This window comes from Sander lucioperca, chromosome 4 (assembly GCF_008315115.2).
Source record: "Sander lucioperca isolate FBNREF2018 chromosome 4, SLUC_FBN_1.2, whole genome shotgun sequence".
NCBI lineage: Eukaryota > Metazoa > Chordata > Actinopteri > Perciformes > Percidae > Sander > Sander lucioperca.
The window spans coordinates 42,751,214-42,767,931 of NC_050176.1; the positions used below are offsets into that span (position 1 = coordinate 42,751,214).

A 16,718-nucleotide genomic window follows, 5' to 3' on the forward strand; every position below is an offset into this window, starting at 1 on the left:
GGTCGTAAAAGACTCACAACCCTTCAGAATGGTGGATGATATTGGATTCAGAGCTTTTGTGAGCCTTTTGGATCCGTCCTATATTCTGCCGTCACGGCAAACTCTGAAAGCCATGGTGGAGTCCAAGTTTATGGAGGAAAAGCTGAAGGCCAAGAAAGAATTGCAGAAGGCTACAGCTGTGAGTCTGACCTCAGACATGTGGACATCAATCCATATGGATGCTTATCTTGCCATCACTTGCCATTTTATTGATGGTGATGACAAATTGTCCACTATTTTGTTATCTGTGGGGAAGTTCCCAGAGAGTCATACGGCAGCCAACATAGCTGCTACTAAGAATTCTGTCATGGAGGAATGGAGGATTAAGGGAAAGGTGAGATGCCTTGTGACTGATGGTGCGGCAAACACGATAGCATGTGGGACTATTTTGCAAGTCAGACACAGCATTTACATTGCCCATGCTTTAAAGCTGGTTGTGAAGAAAGCCATTGACCAGACATCGGGTCTGGAAGAAATAAGGGGCAAGGCAAAGAAGATTGCGGCCTATTTCAGGACGAGCACTGTTGCCAGAGAGCGGCTCCTCAGCATCCAGCAACAGATGGGGACGCCTACTCAGAAGCTTGTGCAGGAAGTGGAGACTCGCTGGAACAGCACATATGACATGATGGCCAGGCTGTATGAGCAGAAGGAACCAGTCAGTGCTGCAGTGGTGTCACTGTGCACCGATTTGGTGGCTCTGACCTCAGCAGAATACCAAACCATAGCTGAATGCCTTGGAGCATTGTCTCCCATAAAAGAAGCAACAGTGGAGCTGTCAGCAGAAAAAACTGTCTCTGGTTCCAAAATTGTTCCCCTTGTGAGAGTGCTGAGGCATGCTATAAGTTCCAAACAGCGGGAGGTGAATGGTGAGATGGCTAAGCCGCTCTGCAACAACCTCACGTGGCTCATGACTGAGAGATTGAGTCACTATGAGACAGCCAGTCAACACTCCCTGGCCACTCTCCTGGATCCACGATTTAAAACCATGGGGTTTTGCAATCCTTGGAATTCTGACAATGCTGTGAGAAGGCTAACAGCAGAATGTTCATTTCTTTTAAGAAACAGCAGCACTCCACCTGAACCAGCAACACAAGAGCCTGCTAAATACTCAGTTATGAATATATGGTCTATAGTCATTGTCAATTGTTTATATTGTATTTTTGTAGCCTAATGCATTTTTTTGTCACTATTCAGGAAGGGGCCTATGGGATTTGCTGGACCAACATGTTTCAGAGATGAGGAAGGTGAAAAGTGCAACTGCAAATGCCACCGTAGAGGTGCAGCGGTACCTCAGTGAGCCGAACGTACCACGTTAAGAAGACCACCTCCAGTTCTGGGCACAACACAAGCATGTGTACCCTCATTTGTACGTGCTGGCCTGTAATATCCTGTGTACACCTGCCTCCTCTGTGCCATGTGAGCAGGTTTTCTCTAAAGCTGGCGAAGTGGTCAGTAAGAAAAGAAATCGGCTCAGCCCTGGAACAGTGGAGAAAATTCTGTTTCTGAATAACAATTACATTTGATGAAGCAGAAGCACAATAATATCCCCCTGACCTGTCCACAAGCACTTTCACTGTCCCATAGTATGTCCTTGCCACGGTCAAAGCACTGCCCCAATCAATTGACTCATACAATTTCTATAAACACCACACTGGCAGCTGACTACATGTCAGACTGTTAGATTGCTCATGCACAAGTTCACAACCAAAATCCTAAATTTATTGTTTGTGGAGAAGGCAATTACATTTTTATTTATGCAAGGTCCCAAATAGGCTTAGTTATTTATGTCATTTATTTATCCATGAATTCATATTCAAAATGTATTCATCTTTGACTCAAAAACATTCATGGATAATATCTGTGAAACAGTTTGTGACACAATGCTATCCTTAACTTCCACCACTAGATGTCCTCATAGAGTTCTGAAGCTTTGAGTATTGAACCTTTTTTCGATACAATTGGATTGAAAGCTTCACTGGTTCAGAAAGCTTCAGTTCGCCATCACTACCTCACAGCCAACTGCCAACCTTCCTCCAGCCTTCTTCTCCTGAAGCCCTTTTTAACTCAGCCTCCCCTAATTGGACCGTACCACCTACACAGGTGATTATGGGGTGAGCTAACCTGAGCAAGCACCAGTAACACTTAAGTTTCTCAAAACCTCATTACAATAGGATAGATCAGTTACTACCAACATTACTATTTATACATATATGTGCACCCACTACAATAGGTACCCCAAATATTATAAACATGTCATCTACTACAGAACTATCTTACCTATTGTTCTTCACCTTAGGATTGCCCAGCCCCTCCCTAGAGAAAGGACCTAATGAGGCAAACCTGCATCCACTCTCCCTGATTAAGCTGGTGAGCAGCCGAGCTACCCCCCCCCCCACATCACAGGCAGAACCATAGAAAAACACAATGAATCCATAAAACCTGCCGAACAGGCCTATGTCAAATAATAAAGTAACAAACTAAAACAATAACCCACAACATTACAGTGAAATTAACAATTAAGCAGACACCAAACAAACAGTCTTAATGTTGGGAACAGGGCCCAGTGAAAAGGGAGAAAGGCAGCCTTTTCACAGTTGGACAGTATAAAATAAATCAATGAAGTGAACAGGACATGTTTTACTGGTTGGACAGTGTAAAAATAAAAAATATGTGCATATATATGCTGTAAACTAAGAATGCTTTCATAAATGGAAAGTTTATTTTCATCAGTTAATAAAATGCAGTGGATGAACAGAAGAGAAATCTAAATCACATCAATATTTGGTGTGACCACCCTTTGCCTTGAAGAGAACATCAATTATTCTAAGTACACTTGCACAAAGTTTTTGAAGGAACTCAGCTGGTAGGTTGTTCCAAACATCTTGGAGAACTAACCACAGATCTTCTGTGGGTGTAGGCTTCCTCAAATCCTTCTGTCTCTTCATGTTCTCCCAGACAGACTCCATGATGCTGAGATCAGGGCTCTGTGGGGGCCATGCCATCACTTCCAGGACTTCTTGTTCTTCTTTACGCTGAAGATAGTTCTTAATGACCTTGGCTCTAATCTCCATTTAGTCTAGTCTAATGTATTGTAGTGGGTGTACTGTACTGTATATTGGCCAGAATCTGCCTTTGGGGGAGGAGGGGGGCATATCATAGTGGGGGGTCTGGGTGTCCTCCCCCAGGGAAGTTTTAAGCATTAACGACTTCATTTCCTGCATTCCGATACACTTTTATGCACCAATTTATGGTGAAATACCTCCATTGAGCCTATGTGAAGAAAAAAGCACAGATGATAATTCAAAATATATCAAATATATAATGGAAAGTGTATTGTTACGTGTCATTGGGCATTTTTAAGTGGGTATATGGAAATTCTGGAGCTTACTATCACGTAGACTACACCACTGGATATTGATAAGCTAAGCATTGTGATTTACGCATAACAGCGTTGGCTTTTTTGCCAGCTTTCCTTCCTGCATTTTGTCTGTAAAACTGTGTCTGTGTTCTTCATATTTATGGAGAATTATAGTTTGCTCTTCTTATATAAAATATGCGGCTCTGGTAGATGTTTGCAATTGGTCGTGGTACGCAAACACCACCTCTTTTATGTGAACGCGCTCGCCGCTGGATTGGGAAGCCCTGGGTTGATTGAACTAGTTGATAACCAGCGTCGTGACACAGCTTATGCAGGACCGCGGTTGTTAGGGTTAGTAAAGCCGGATAACTGAAAGAAATCCAGGGCATGTTGATCTGGATTCATAGTACAGGCCTCTGAAGACGTGTGCCCCACGTGTATTTACATTTCCTAAGATGGCGACAGCATGTCCCGCCCTAGTCTGCCTTACGCCGCTGTGATTGGCTTACCATTGCATTCTTTCCGCAACCCTAACCAATCACACTCCTTGTGCCTTAACGTAACCAATCTGACCAACGAAGGCAGCGTACACTAGCCAATCAGAGGCAGAGTAGGGCGGGACATAATGTCGCCATCCTGGGACACACACACACACACACACAAAGTTTTTGGTAATCATTTCTGAAAAGAATTATAATATCAAAGACACAAACACACGCACACCAATAAATCAACGGCATTACTCCAACACCGACCGATTTCTCCCCCCCCCTAAATAATAATAATAATAATAATAATAATAATAATAATAATAATAATAATAATAATAATAATAATAATAATAATAGTCGTGATGAGCGGGGGATAGTGGACCCAAACGCAGGAAGAGGGCAGGCAGAAGGAACACGAGGATTTATTGGGAACAAAAAACAGCAGCACAGAGACTGGAAAAACTCACAGGGAAGAACTCCCAAAATAACGCAGGAAAAAATACTTAACTAAGGACCCAGGCTCTAACACGCTGAACAGGATAGAAAACACACACTACTGGCAGGACACAGACACAAACAGACGCAAACGGACACAAAAGGATGTGACAAGAGACAAGGGAAACACAAGGGCTAAATCCACTGGGTAATGAGGTAACGAGGGGCAGGTGACACAGCAGGTGAGACACATTAGAGAGACAGGGTAATCAACAAAGGCGGGAAAACACAGGAAGTAATACTAGACATCACAAGACAGAAAACCAGACTATCAAAATAAAACAGGAAACAGAAATACACAGAACACAGTCAAAACAGGGTAAACAGAAACACACAATGAACCGGGAAATAAGGAAACAGAAATATACACAATGAAATATACACAGTCCAGAATACACAACACAGGATACATTTACAAGACCGGTAACAGAAAAATACAGAATAAATATACAAAAACAGGAAACATACAAAATAACAACAGGCAACAGAAGTGACCATAACCATCACAAATAATAATAATAATAATAATAATAATAATAATAATAATAATAATAATAATAATAATAATAATAATAAGATATAGGCCTATAAAAGTATTTTTTTTTAATCCTCATGTTGTCCTCTGGTGAAATTTGACCCGTTTTAAAAGTTTTTTTTATAATCAGAAAAGATGGGACGTCGAAATAAGCGCCGAAAATGTAAAAAAACAACAAAAAAAAAAAACATGAACGATGAAAAGAAATGTTAAAAACACCATTAGAAAATGTCAAAAACTTCAGAAAAAGTGACAAAAACTCGCCCAAAACATTGAAAAAGTGACAAAAACGTTGAAAGAAAGTAACAAAACGTCAGAAAAAGAGATTCAAATTTTGATAAAAGTAAACAAAACATTAAAAAAAGCTCCTAAAACTCTGTGTTTTTCATGTCTGTCTGGAAGAGAACACGAGGGGAAAGAAACACAAGAACATCAACAGACGTACACACTAAATAAATGACATTGAAAAGTCAAAACTAAAATCAAAAATAAAACTTTTATTGTCTTTCTTCTGTTATGGCTTTTTTAAGATTAATTGAAAACGTTAAACTATAATAACCTTGCTTGGATGTTGATGTACAGCTTATAAAAAAAGGTTTACTGTATTTGGAAATATGTTTATTTACTTTTATGCAGAAAAAAAACATCTTTGTACATCAAATTCTGACCCAAAATGAAAGAATGTATTTATTTGAAGGCCATGACAGGAACAGCAGACACTAGAATACAACAGGGAACAAGTTCTAGATGATGGCTCTGTTTGATTTAGCCTGGGTTAGACAAGTGGGATAAACTTTATTTGAGTTGGTTCAGCTTCTTGGACACGATTACAGGACAGGATGATGAAAGGCTCGGTTGGTAGGATGAATTTAAGGTTGTTCAAATCATTTCTGACTGGATATTTGGGTTGTATATTAGAGCATTGGGACAGCTGTTTGTGACTGTTATATATATATATATATATGATAAATATGATTCAATAGTTTGAGTTATGGAGGAGCAGATCAGAGTAAACTTCTTCCTACTCCTTTTCAGTTATGTGATATTTATTCACGTTTATGAGACGTTGTTATATGTTCATTTTAATGTTATTCTTGTTTTGTCAGAGGCTACATCCTGGTCTTTAACCCTCCTGTTGTCCTCGGGTCAAATGTGATCTATATCACAAATCTGGGTTTCTTTCAACCAAATTTCCCAAAAATAACTGAATGAAGTTGGCTAGAAGCCTAGATGTAACACAGAATTGGGTAATAATTTATACTTTATGCTTTACAAACAGGCAAACCAGAGGAGGACAGCATGTGAGTACGTAGGAAAGTGTCAAAGAAAGCCTCCAAAGAGTTAAAACAGTAAAAAAAAAAGGAGTCAAAAAAGACAAAAAAGTGTCAATAAAGTGTTGATAACTGTCAAAATATGGCCGACTGAAAGACAATATGAGGGTTAAATTGACAGCGGCCAAATGTAAAGTGATGAGCCAGTTTGGCTGGTGATGAATTAAACAAACAACTTTGCATCTATTTGAATCGACAGGCTGCAGAAATGTTGTTAGATTGGTCTGGTCAAGAAATTTGGGCATTTCTTTTTGTGTTTTTGTCTATGAAAACTCCATCTTTATCTGACAACACTGCTTGTAGCACTAATCCTACATCACCACTTGTGTTGTGTCAGTGTGTAAAGTCTGATTTCTGGTTGTGTGGAGGCTCCACGCAGAGCTTTCTCCGTAGCCGACGTCAGGGTCCTGAAGGTTATACCTGTGGGTTAGTCTGTGGGTCGACCTTTTGGAGAGAATAGCAGGGCCAGCGTGTGTGTGTGTGTGTGTGTGTGTGTGTGTGTGTGTGTGTGTGTGTTAATGTGTCCTGAAAATCAGAAAAGATCAGAAAGAGTTTCATTTCTTTAATGTGGATCTGATATCAGATATGAACAATCTTTTTTGGCTTTGGCTTCTTCATCTTCAGTCCTTTCTTTTTTCTCTTCTTGTTTGGATCCACCATCTCTCCTTTGAAGGAGCAGGGGTCTCATTTATAAAACTGTGAGTAGGATCTTTACTAAAAGTGTACGTACGGCCAAAAGCCAAAAGTGGTGTATGGCAAAAAAAAAAATCTGATTTATAAAACTTTGCGTACACAGATCTGTAAGCAATGTTCCCTTTATAAATCACAGATTACCCACAAGTATGCATACGTGGATCAGCCTCTTATCCCGCCCTGTACACGCCCATTTTTAACCATAAATAGTCAATGCAGAGCACCTCATGAATGCTGATCAGTATGTTAATGACCCTGGCAGTTGTTCTTTACGCTGAATCATGACGACTGGTCGAGAAAAAGCTAAAAACTTCTCAGAAGTTGCTGTAAACTGAATTATAATTTTGGCCTGTTCTCACACAGTGTATATAACAACCTACTGGCCCGTTTGGGCGTCAATCAGGAATTGAGTTAGCGCCTGATGCTTTTGACAGTTTTTTACACTTTTGATGCTTTCAAACGTTTGACCTTTTTTGTTTACATTTTAATTATTTAATAATATAAATGAGACCATAAACAAGATACAATATGTGGCTTCTACAGGCCTCTTAGTTCTAATGAAGAGAAATCTTAAAGCTGCAGCACACGATATTTTAGACAGAAGTCTTCTTTGTGTCGACAGTTTTTCTTTCTTTCTTTCCTGTTTCGACACAAAGCCTCCTCTATAAGGAACTCCAAGTCTGGTGTGGAAGAACTTGACAGGTCTGCACCCTAAGGCCTCCTGCACACCCTGCCTGCATGGCGTGAGCATGTCAGCTGCGTGGCGTGTCTGTTTATATTTCGGCTCCCATGGTAACAGGTTAGATCGTGCACACTGCTTGCATGACACACACGTCTTTTTTTAAAAAAATTGTATTTAATCTTTATTTATTCAGGGGAGGTTCAGGTCTCAGGCGCCGCTCAAGCTGCGCCGAAAACGCGTTCATGCTAGAAATAGAACCGACGCCTATATTTCAAACAAGCGTGTTGGAAGCGTTTCCAGGCAACACAGAATAGGAAAAGATTTTTATATGTCATTTTGTCACAAATACATTTAATAAATGACATTTTGATGTTTGAAAGTCTCGAGGTTTTGACATAAATGTAGATATAAATGTCATTTAAAAAAATAATAATAAATAATTATCGATTGTCAATTGATACAGAAGGAAATATTCTGTAGCCTATTTTGCCGGCAATACTGCCGACTTTGTCTTTGCTGAGTGCAGCAGCAGCGCCGCGTCAGACACGTTTCTGGTGTGTAAAGACATAGAAAACGCCACGCTCAAGCCACGCAGCTGACACGCCACAGAAACGCCACGTTCACGCCATGCAGCCAGTGTGCAGGAGGCCTAACCCATCCAACAGGCCTTTGGCTCACAGCTACAGAGAGGTGACATACAGAAAGATGAAAACATGTCCACCTCTTCTTCAATCCTGAGAATTAAAATGAGACATGCTGTAGGTCCAGGGACTTTATAAAGACTTCCTTAATTATAACATTTGCAGGGGTTGAAGCCTGAAATGCTGCCCTGGAGGAAATGAGTATTATATACATGTAAAACTGCTCAGGCATGGTGCCTGACAACTTCAAGCTGTGCATTTGAGAAATAAGCGTTTTGTAAATACACAACACTCCTATTACATGCTCTGTTTTTAATTTTCAGTAACCTTGGCATTCCTGTCTCACCAACCAGGACACTTACTATGGTAACGTTATAGCATAGCAGTAATAATATAACAAGCCAAAGCTTTCTGTTGTGTTTTTAGCTAACTGTACTAACACCACAAGGCCCTTGTGTGAGCAGTAACGTGCACATTTTCCCGCTGCGTGCCCAAAGGAAAAAATGTCGACCAGATTCCATTAACTATTCTTCTCAGCTGTACATAGCTTTACGTGTTGAAAGTTGAAAGCAAATAAATAGTAAAGCAAACACTGCTTCTTCTAATTAAACTATACGCCGAATTATTAATTGGTCTTTGTGCTTTAACATTTCAGACCAAATCCTCTTTAATTGTCACATATTGTAATGGAGTTTGGCGTGACGTTTTCTCCAGACAAGAGAACAGCAGATATCAGCTGTAGGGACTCCTGTATAAAGCCTAGCTCACAATAACAGTATTCTGGCGCCATGTTAGATACATTTTATTAATGTGGTGTAAACTAAATGTGTCAGTAATTAGCTTGAAACAAGCTACGGTTTGCTGCAGCACAACTAGCTAGCTGGAGGTCCCCGTTAATCCCCGGGCTAAAGAACGGTAGCTAAATTACCTCCGGTGGGAAATACGGCGGCGGTGTTCTGTTGTTCCTGTTGTTCTTTTTATTCCGCCTTTTCCTGCCTCGTTTGCCTCTTTTCATTCGTGACTTTTTCGACGTTTTCTTGCCATTATTGCCGGAACCAGAGCCCTGTCCGTGTCTGCTGTGTCCGGGCGACACTGCACCACTCTCGGAGAAACCCACCATCGCTGAGCTCAGGATGAAAACGGTTCAAACTCACGGTGATAAAATCACATGTAATAACAATAATAAAGATCTTCTTTCTGACATCACATCTCCCTAAACACACGGCCTGTCTGTGTGGAGACCTGCCACGGAGGATGTTCTCTCCTCAGCATCATAAACACCGTCAACTTTGCTCCGCTCAACAGCTTCCGGCTCTTTCAAAATAAGAGCAACAGTGTGGTTCCAGAAGTCAAAATCCCATTCATATTCTCAATGAGTGTTTTGATTATTAACCATTATGTCTAAACGCTTTAAATTATCAATTTCATAATAAGTGCAACAGCAGGTTCTCCAAATAGGAAAGTGGCTTACATTTAAAAGTAAAAGGTACAACTGTTGTGGTAGAAAGAACAAAACCAGCAGTTTATAGTGATATCAGAAGAACTGATTTAGGAATAACACCATTAACATTCTTGGTCTCAATGAACAGACTTTATTTCTGCAATTATGAATATAACAAATAAAAACATCAGGCAACCAATTTACACCATATACCTCTTAGATCCTAATTGTCCCATCATTTGCACTTTACCTTTTAATTTTAGATATTTAAAATGAGAAAAAAAAGAAAAACATTTGTGGTGTTATTTTTTTCTCTATTGTGTTTCTAGTCATAATTCATTCACAATCATTCATCAACACATTAATTTGATGCATCATGCCACACGTTATGTGGACAATATCTATTTAAACCTCTGTTAAACCCACAGACATTTATTATAACTTCCAGAAGAAATCAGTTTCTAAAGACACCAAATATGTCAAGATGAAGTTTGATTCAATTTGCAAAGAATTGCTGCACATTTAACCATATGATAATAAATGGAATAAAGTGTAAATCAGTCACCACAGGAAACAGATTCTGTAGGAAATAAGATGTAAAATATATGAATATGTACATTTGTTTCCTTTATTGAAAATAAATCAACACCTGAAATGAGATCAGTGATTAGTTTACTCTGACAGGAGAGATGATCAGAGGGGCAGAGTTTTTACCATCGTCATTAAGACCAGGACAGAAGTATGGGAAGAGTTTCTCAGTGAAGGAGCAGCCAGTAAAGGAGTAGATAAGAGCTGCAGCATCTACGTCATAAAAGGAGACCAGACCCTCCTCGTAATCCACAAACACCCCCACCTTCTGAGGAGGAGACTTCAGAGAGAGACGGACTGAAGGGCCAGCACGAGCTTTGTACTCATTTCTATTTCTCAACCATATCATCCAGTAACCATTCTGAGGGCTCAGTGGGACTGCATCCTTCCTGTTGATCGACTCTTTGGCCACTCCTAAATCCCAATCAGTCTTTCCTTTAACTTGAACCTCAAAGTAAAATCTGCCTGAAGAGAAACTCTGCTTTCCTAAAACACAAGCACACTTAGAAAATCTCTCTGGGTTGTCTGGGAGATTCTTCCTCACATCACCAAGATTCACTTGTTTCCCATCATCAGACAGGATGAGTTTAGGATGTGCTGTATCAGGATCAAGAGTCACATCAACTGCATACTGCTGGACCCTCTTCAGCTCAGACTCAGTGAGCAGCTTCTTCATCTCTTCACTGAGTGTCTCCTCCAGCTGAGCCACAGCTTTCACCACAGTCCCCTCATATGATGATGGACGGACGCTGACCTCTGTCCAGTCCTTGGTGGGTGGAGGTTGTTGGATGTTTAAGGACTGGACACTCTGGAGAAGATGGAGGTGGTCTTCAGAGCGTAACACCTGCTCCACCTCAGTGCTCCTCTTCATCAGCTCAGAGATTTCCTGTTCCAGCTCTTTGATGAAAGCTTCGGCCTGTATTTCTCTTGTTTTCTGCTTCTCTTTGATCGTGTTAATGAGCTCATTAAGGCCTCTCTCAACAGACTCCTTCAGAGAAGTGAAGACCTGAACACCTTCTGCTATCTCTCTGTCTGCATCTTCCTCACTGAGGTCGACTGAGTGTTTGACCTCCTGAATCTTCAGTCGTCTCTTCTGGATCATCTGCTGAATTTCAGCCCCTGTCTTCCACAACTCGGCCTTCTTTCCTTCATAGCCTTCATTCAGAGGAACAACATCATGCATTTTGTGGTCTATACCACTGCAGAACGTGCAGACACATGTCTGGTCGGTCTTACAGAACAGCTCCAGAGGTTTATCATGCTTCGTACACATCCTGCCTTCCAGGTTCTCTACAGGGTCGATCAGCTGATGTCTTTTCAGACGTGAAGCTGTCAGATGAGGCTCCAGGTGAGTCTCACAGTAGGAGACCAGACACACCAGGCAGGACTTCAGGGCCTTCAGTTTGGTTCCAGTGCAGACGTCACAGGGAACTTCTCCTGGTTTGGACACTTCTTCTTCAGTTGGCACATTGCTGGCAGTAGCCATAACTACATGCAGTGTGAGAAAAAAAATATATGTAATAAAAAGACAATTTTTATTATTTGTTTAAAAAGAAATGTGTGCATTTGTGGGTGTTATGGAGCCGTGTGTGTGTGTGTGTGTGTGTGTGTGTGTGTGTGTGTGTGTGTGAAGCTAAGTGTATATGATGGAATAGTGGCATTAGAATGGGACAGAGGCCACTAAATTTGCTCTTTCATGGTCAAAATGTTTGGTGAGTGTAATAAATAATGTGTAGATTATCCTTTGGACACTTGAATAGGCCCACTGATGAATCCATTGGTTTAAAGTTGTTATTCCGTTTGTACCAGGGGTTAAGTGGGACCTGGCAGGTGGGGGAACCCTACCATCTTGGTAACAGCTAGTTCACCTACACGTCATTTATACCCGGCGACAGTTCAAGTAAAAAGGATATATTGTTATTATTTTTACATCTTTAGGGACTGGGTTCTTTTGTATTTTTTAAGAGGGACACATCTACCTGTTCTAAATAGGTTCAACACTTTACCCTGTCGACAACGAGCCTATTTGTAACCAGTAGGCTACCGGCAACATGATCTTCACCTGTTTAACTGACAGACAGTACGCGACTGTCCTGCTTTTATTACAGTGTGAACTCACCACAGACACTTGCCTTGTTCATGGACTCACAGCGGCGCGCTGGAATGGATATTTGGCGTTATTTTAAATGAACAGGAAACACAGATGTATGAAACTAGCAATAATACAAGGTGTTGGAACGTTATTCTGGATGGTTCCCACCCATTTTAACCCCTGGTTTGTACACATTTTATTGTAAACACATTTATCTGCATACAAACATAACTGTTAAAGAAAAATTCAGGAGCAGCACAACTCCTTTCCCGTTCGTGAAGGAGGTTCGGGGAGACTTGGATTACTTACACAGAAGCATTTAATTAATTGAGGAGAATTTAGGATTACACAGTACAGTGTAGGTGCCATCCCAACATTCTTAAGTTCCTGTCTTCCTGAAGGTGTATTTAAACTCATGCTGGAGGCATTAGGTTTAGCTGAACCTTATAAAGACCTGAAAGATATTACGGGCGCCTAAAACAGACAGGCAGAATGTGTTATGTGGTGACTTCCTCTGTGACCATGGCAGTCTTATCATACAGCTGTTACTGTTAGAGACACAGAGTTGAAGTACTTGTCCACCTGGAAAGGTTATGAGGTTATATTGGTCACTGACCTGAATGAGACCTGGGTACCACTAACTCAACTTACAGAGCATGAGCTCGAAATTCCACTACAGTAATGTTACAACAAATAGACTACACTGACATAAATGTTAATGGGTTTTTTTTATCTATAAAATAGTTTTTTATCTGTTTACAATCTTAAATGATGCATCGTTCATGGTGTCGTTTACAGCTGGAGAATGTGTTGCTGCCGAGTGTACAAGTTGTATCCGCAGGTCACAAATAACAATCTGGTCCCTTAAAGTGTGTTTCTCATGTCCACCCACTCTTTCTTCCTGAAAATACAAATTAAAAAGGGTGACTGACCGTCTGGTCCTGAGCTGGTGTCTGGCAGACTCTGGACCAGATCATTCCTGTTGATCATCTCTAAAACCTTCTTGGTCACCTTCAGAGCTCCTTGAAGTTGATAGGTTTTCACCATCACATCCACCGTGTCCTGCCTTTCTACGTTCTCCAACTTGGACTCTTTGATTCTTTGGTAGCCTTCCAGGATGTCCCGCTGCTGCAGACACCATTTGAATTTCTTAAATTCCTCTTCTTTTAAATCCTCCAAAGTGTTGAAAAGGTCCACTGCCGTCATCGTGGCTTCCTGCTAAAATCAGAAAGCTTTGTCAAACTGAAAGAAAACTGAAACACAAATGTATCAGAGCAGAAGTTGTCATTGGCCAACACAGGAGCTGTGTTGATGTGATGTATGTGTAGTTTAGTCAGTTAGAGCTCCTGCTGCTGCTCTGTGGGCTGGACTTAATGTCATTTTGAAGTGGCTCATTGACGTGAGACCAGGGCTCGAGCTTAAGGACCTCCCGTCCCGGGGCCAATAAAAAAAGCCTCTGACCTCACGGCAACTGCTGCTGCAACGGGGAGTCAGTAAGTTTGCTAGCCACTTTATTGGTCGTTAACATTGCTGTTAACGCTATATAAGACTATATAAGCTATATAGACAGCAGCCGAAGTTTGCATTCAGTTAGCGTGCTGACGATAACGTTATAACGTTAAGAGTCAAAACTCTGCAGCAGCTCTTCTGTTGAGCTGACTGTCTGAACTGAGCGACCATCTCAGAGATGAAAGTGTTGACTCTCAAATCAGGTCTGGTGGTAAAGGCCTCATTACATAAGGGACACTGACACCAGTCACTAATATTCCAGTGATCTTCAGATGACAGATAATTTGCAGAAAAACATTATATTCAAAATACAGTTTTAATTTAAGCTGCAAGCAGTGATGAACAGGCCCTCGCACACTTCTGATGTGCCGCCGGTCATCGTCGCTGTACATTTCTCGGTTTATTGAACCATGTGCGCATGAGTTAAAGCAACACTATATAACTTTTCCCACTTTGGTCCCCCTACAGGTTGTCTCATTGGAACTACAGCTCGCGTGGCTCTAGTTCAAATGAGACTACCTGTAGGGGGACCGAAGAGGGAAAAGTTACATAGTGTTGCTTTAAGGCTTTTACACACTGGGAACGTTTTTTTTTGTGCTATTAATTCGCACATCAGTATTTTTTTGTAACTGTTGTTTTCATGTTGTTTACTTATGAGGATCATAAAACAACAACACAGAGGCTGCTGTCCAAACGTTACTTATTTTCAACCTTGACAAAGGCAGCGTTTACCAGAGACACTTTCTGTTCTTACCTTTCAGAATAAGAGCCCTCGACATATGCTACACTGTTTACCAGAGGGAATTCAATTTACTCAGAGTATTTAGCTAAAAAGAAACTCATTAAAATAGCTTGCAGTAGCTTAGGCTGTGGTCAGACAGCACAGGGGGAGACGGATCTGGAGTCTCCAGAGCTAACCCCCGTCACTCCACTCAGCAGCTGGGGAAACAAGACAGGAGACCTCAGGTGGTCTGGAGGAGCTCAAACTGAAGACTCTAGCTACTGTATATGCACTTGATCTGGCACCAATATTCAAACCTTTTTAGTAAACAACTCAGTCCCTCCAGGATTTCGCGGCCTTTTTTTGAGATTGTTGCAGCCCAAAATGCCCGATTTCGCGGGAGATTTTGTAAAAAATTGCAATAAAAGTTGCGATGTCTTTTGTATGTTTGTTGCAATGAAGTTGCGGGAGACAGTTTTTTGTATAGTTCTTTAAAAATAAAAAAGGAAACTTGTTTTGGGGAGAATAAAACTACTCTGGGCTGAATTTTTTCTTAGTAACCTTACCAAAAAGGCTCATGATGCTGCAAATGTTGGTAAACTATGAAAATGGCTGGTGGATTTAAGACAAAAAATAATAATTAATTGAATGAATCAAATGTGAACATATGTGTCAGTGGCTTGTTGATCTATATATTGTTAGTTAATTTCCTATCTTGGCCTGGGACACACATTCATATGGTTTGATAAAGTACTTATTGGACTTTAACTTATCATTGTACTTACAATAACGAGCGAAGCTGTCCAGGTCATCCTGTACGTCTCATCTCCGGTTTTTCCTGCATCCACCGTGTGTGTTGTTTGTGTGTGTGTCTGTGTGTGTGTGTGTGTGTGTTTGTGTGTGTGTGCAAGCGTCAGTCGCGGGGCAATGGAGCAGCAGCCCCACCCGCTGCAGAGAGCTGACAGCCAGGACTGAAACGGCAGCAACTTCAGCGACTTTTAAATCGTTAAAGTCTACATTGATGTTAAAATGTATACAGGTTGGCAGGACGGTCTGAAGTGTTTCGCTGTACGTTTTGTTGGTAAATGTGAGATGTTCGAGTCACACACACGTCTCGTCCTCATATCACAAACAAGGAAATGATCAACCCGTTCTCACTCCTGCTTTGTCATTGGCTCTCAGAGTGCACGTGGGACTGCTGGATTGGTTGAAGTCGCGGGAAACTTCAGGTTATTGGTCAAATTTGCGGAAAAGTTGCGGTGATTGCTCAAAATTGCGAGTCGCACCAAATTCGCGGTGATTGGTTGAATTTGTGTCAATTGGTGCGATCGCGACATTGCAAAATCCTGGAGGGACTGACAACTGTCGCAAATTTGGAACACTGCCGGTAAGAATGTTTTTTTTTTTTTTTACAATTATTTTGGGGCTTTTCCCTTTATTAAGTAGTGACAGTGGATAGACATGAAAGGGGGAGAGAGATGGGGGATGTCATGCAGCAAAGGGCAGCAGGTCGGATTCGAACCCGGCTTCAGCCTACATGGGGCGAACGCTCTTACTGGGTGAGCTAGAGGCTGAAGAATGGTTTTGAAGTGGCCGGGTTAGCTCAGTTGGTACAGCAGGTGCATATATACAGACGTGTATGCCTCGAGGCAGAAGTCCGACCTGTGATGATTTCCTGCATGTCTTCCCCTTCTCTCTTCCCCTTTCATATGTAGCTGTCATATGCATTAAAGGTGGAAATGCCAAAAAAATAATAATTCTTAAAGCTGTTAAAGTGGGCTACTGTATAGTGGGCCTGTGTACAAACATCCACAGTTATATTGTTACCAATTTCACGAGTAATTAAAAGAGAGGAACTTCCTTTGTGAGTAGAGCTGAAGTTTAGTGTTAATCCTGGTTGTAGAAAGTGTAAATCTGATCAGCTGTACTCACCAGTGTTTGGCAGAGACTCTGCTGTGTTGTTGAGAAAGACCTGATGAAGTCAGTTTGAGTTTTCTTTCAGAGAGAAACAGAGTCTTGTCTCTACTGCAGTGTGGCTGACACTGACACTGGCTGACAAACTTAACTTTCATTTCTGGAGTGTGACGTTGTATCTCTCCTCT

At 41.2% G+C, this 16,718-nt stretch overlaps 2 protein-coding genes, 1 long non-coding RNA gene and 1 pseudogene across 5 annotated transcripts in view; 1 reads left to right on the forward strand and 3 right to left on the reverse strand.

Moving 5' to 3' along the window:
* LOC116050945 overlaps window positions 1-16,636 on the reverse strand; it is a 53,968-nt pseudogene extending 37,332 nt beyond the window's left edge.
* LOC116050933 (E3 ubiquitin-protein ligase TRIM21-like) overlaps window positions 1-16,636 on the reverse strand; it is a 46,466-nt gene extending 29,830 nt beyond the window's left edge. The window contains exon 1 of the mRNA XM_031301155.2: window positions 16,549-16,636. The gene's annotated coding sequence lies outside the window, so the exon portion shown is untranslated. The remainder of the gene's footprint in view (window positions 1-16,548) is intronic.
* The window catches only part of LOC118494901, a 63,929-nt gene that overhangs the window by 9,440 nt on the left and 37,771 nt on the right, over window positions 1-16,718 (forward strand). The window lies entirely within an intron of this gene.
* LOC116050949 (E3 ubiquitin-protein ligase TRIM21-like) overlaps window positions 10,093-16,718 on the reverse strand; it is a 130,525-nt gene continuing 123,899 nt past the window's right edge. The window contains exons 2-3 of one of the 2 annotated variants that reach the window (XM_036000562.1): window positions 13,319-13,601; window positions 10,093-11,782 (exon numbers count right to left, since the gene is read on the reverse strand). In XM_036000562.1, coding sequence (XP_035856455.1) covers window positions 10,374-11,782; window positions 13,319-13,592 — 1,683 coding nt within the window. In that variant the 5' untranslated portion in view covers window positions 13,593-13,601 and the 3' untranslated portion in view covers window positions 10,093-10,373. Of the gene's footprint in view, window positions 11,783-13,318; window positions 13,605-16,718 lie in introns of both variants that reach the window. The other variant, XM_031301173.2, reaches the window with a different exon arrangement.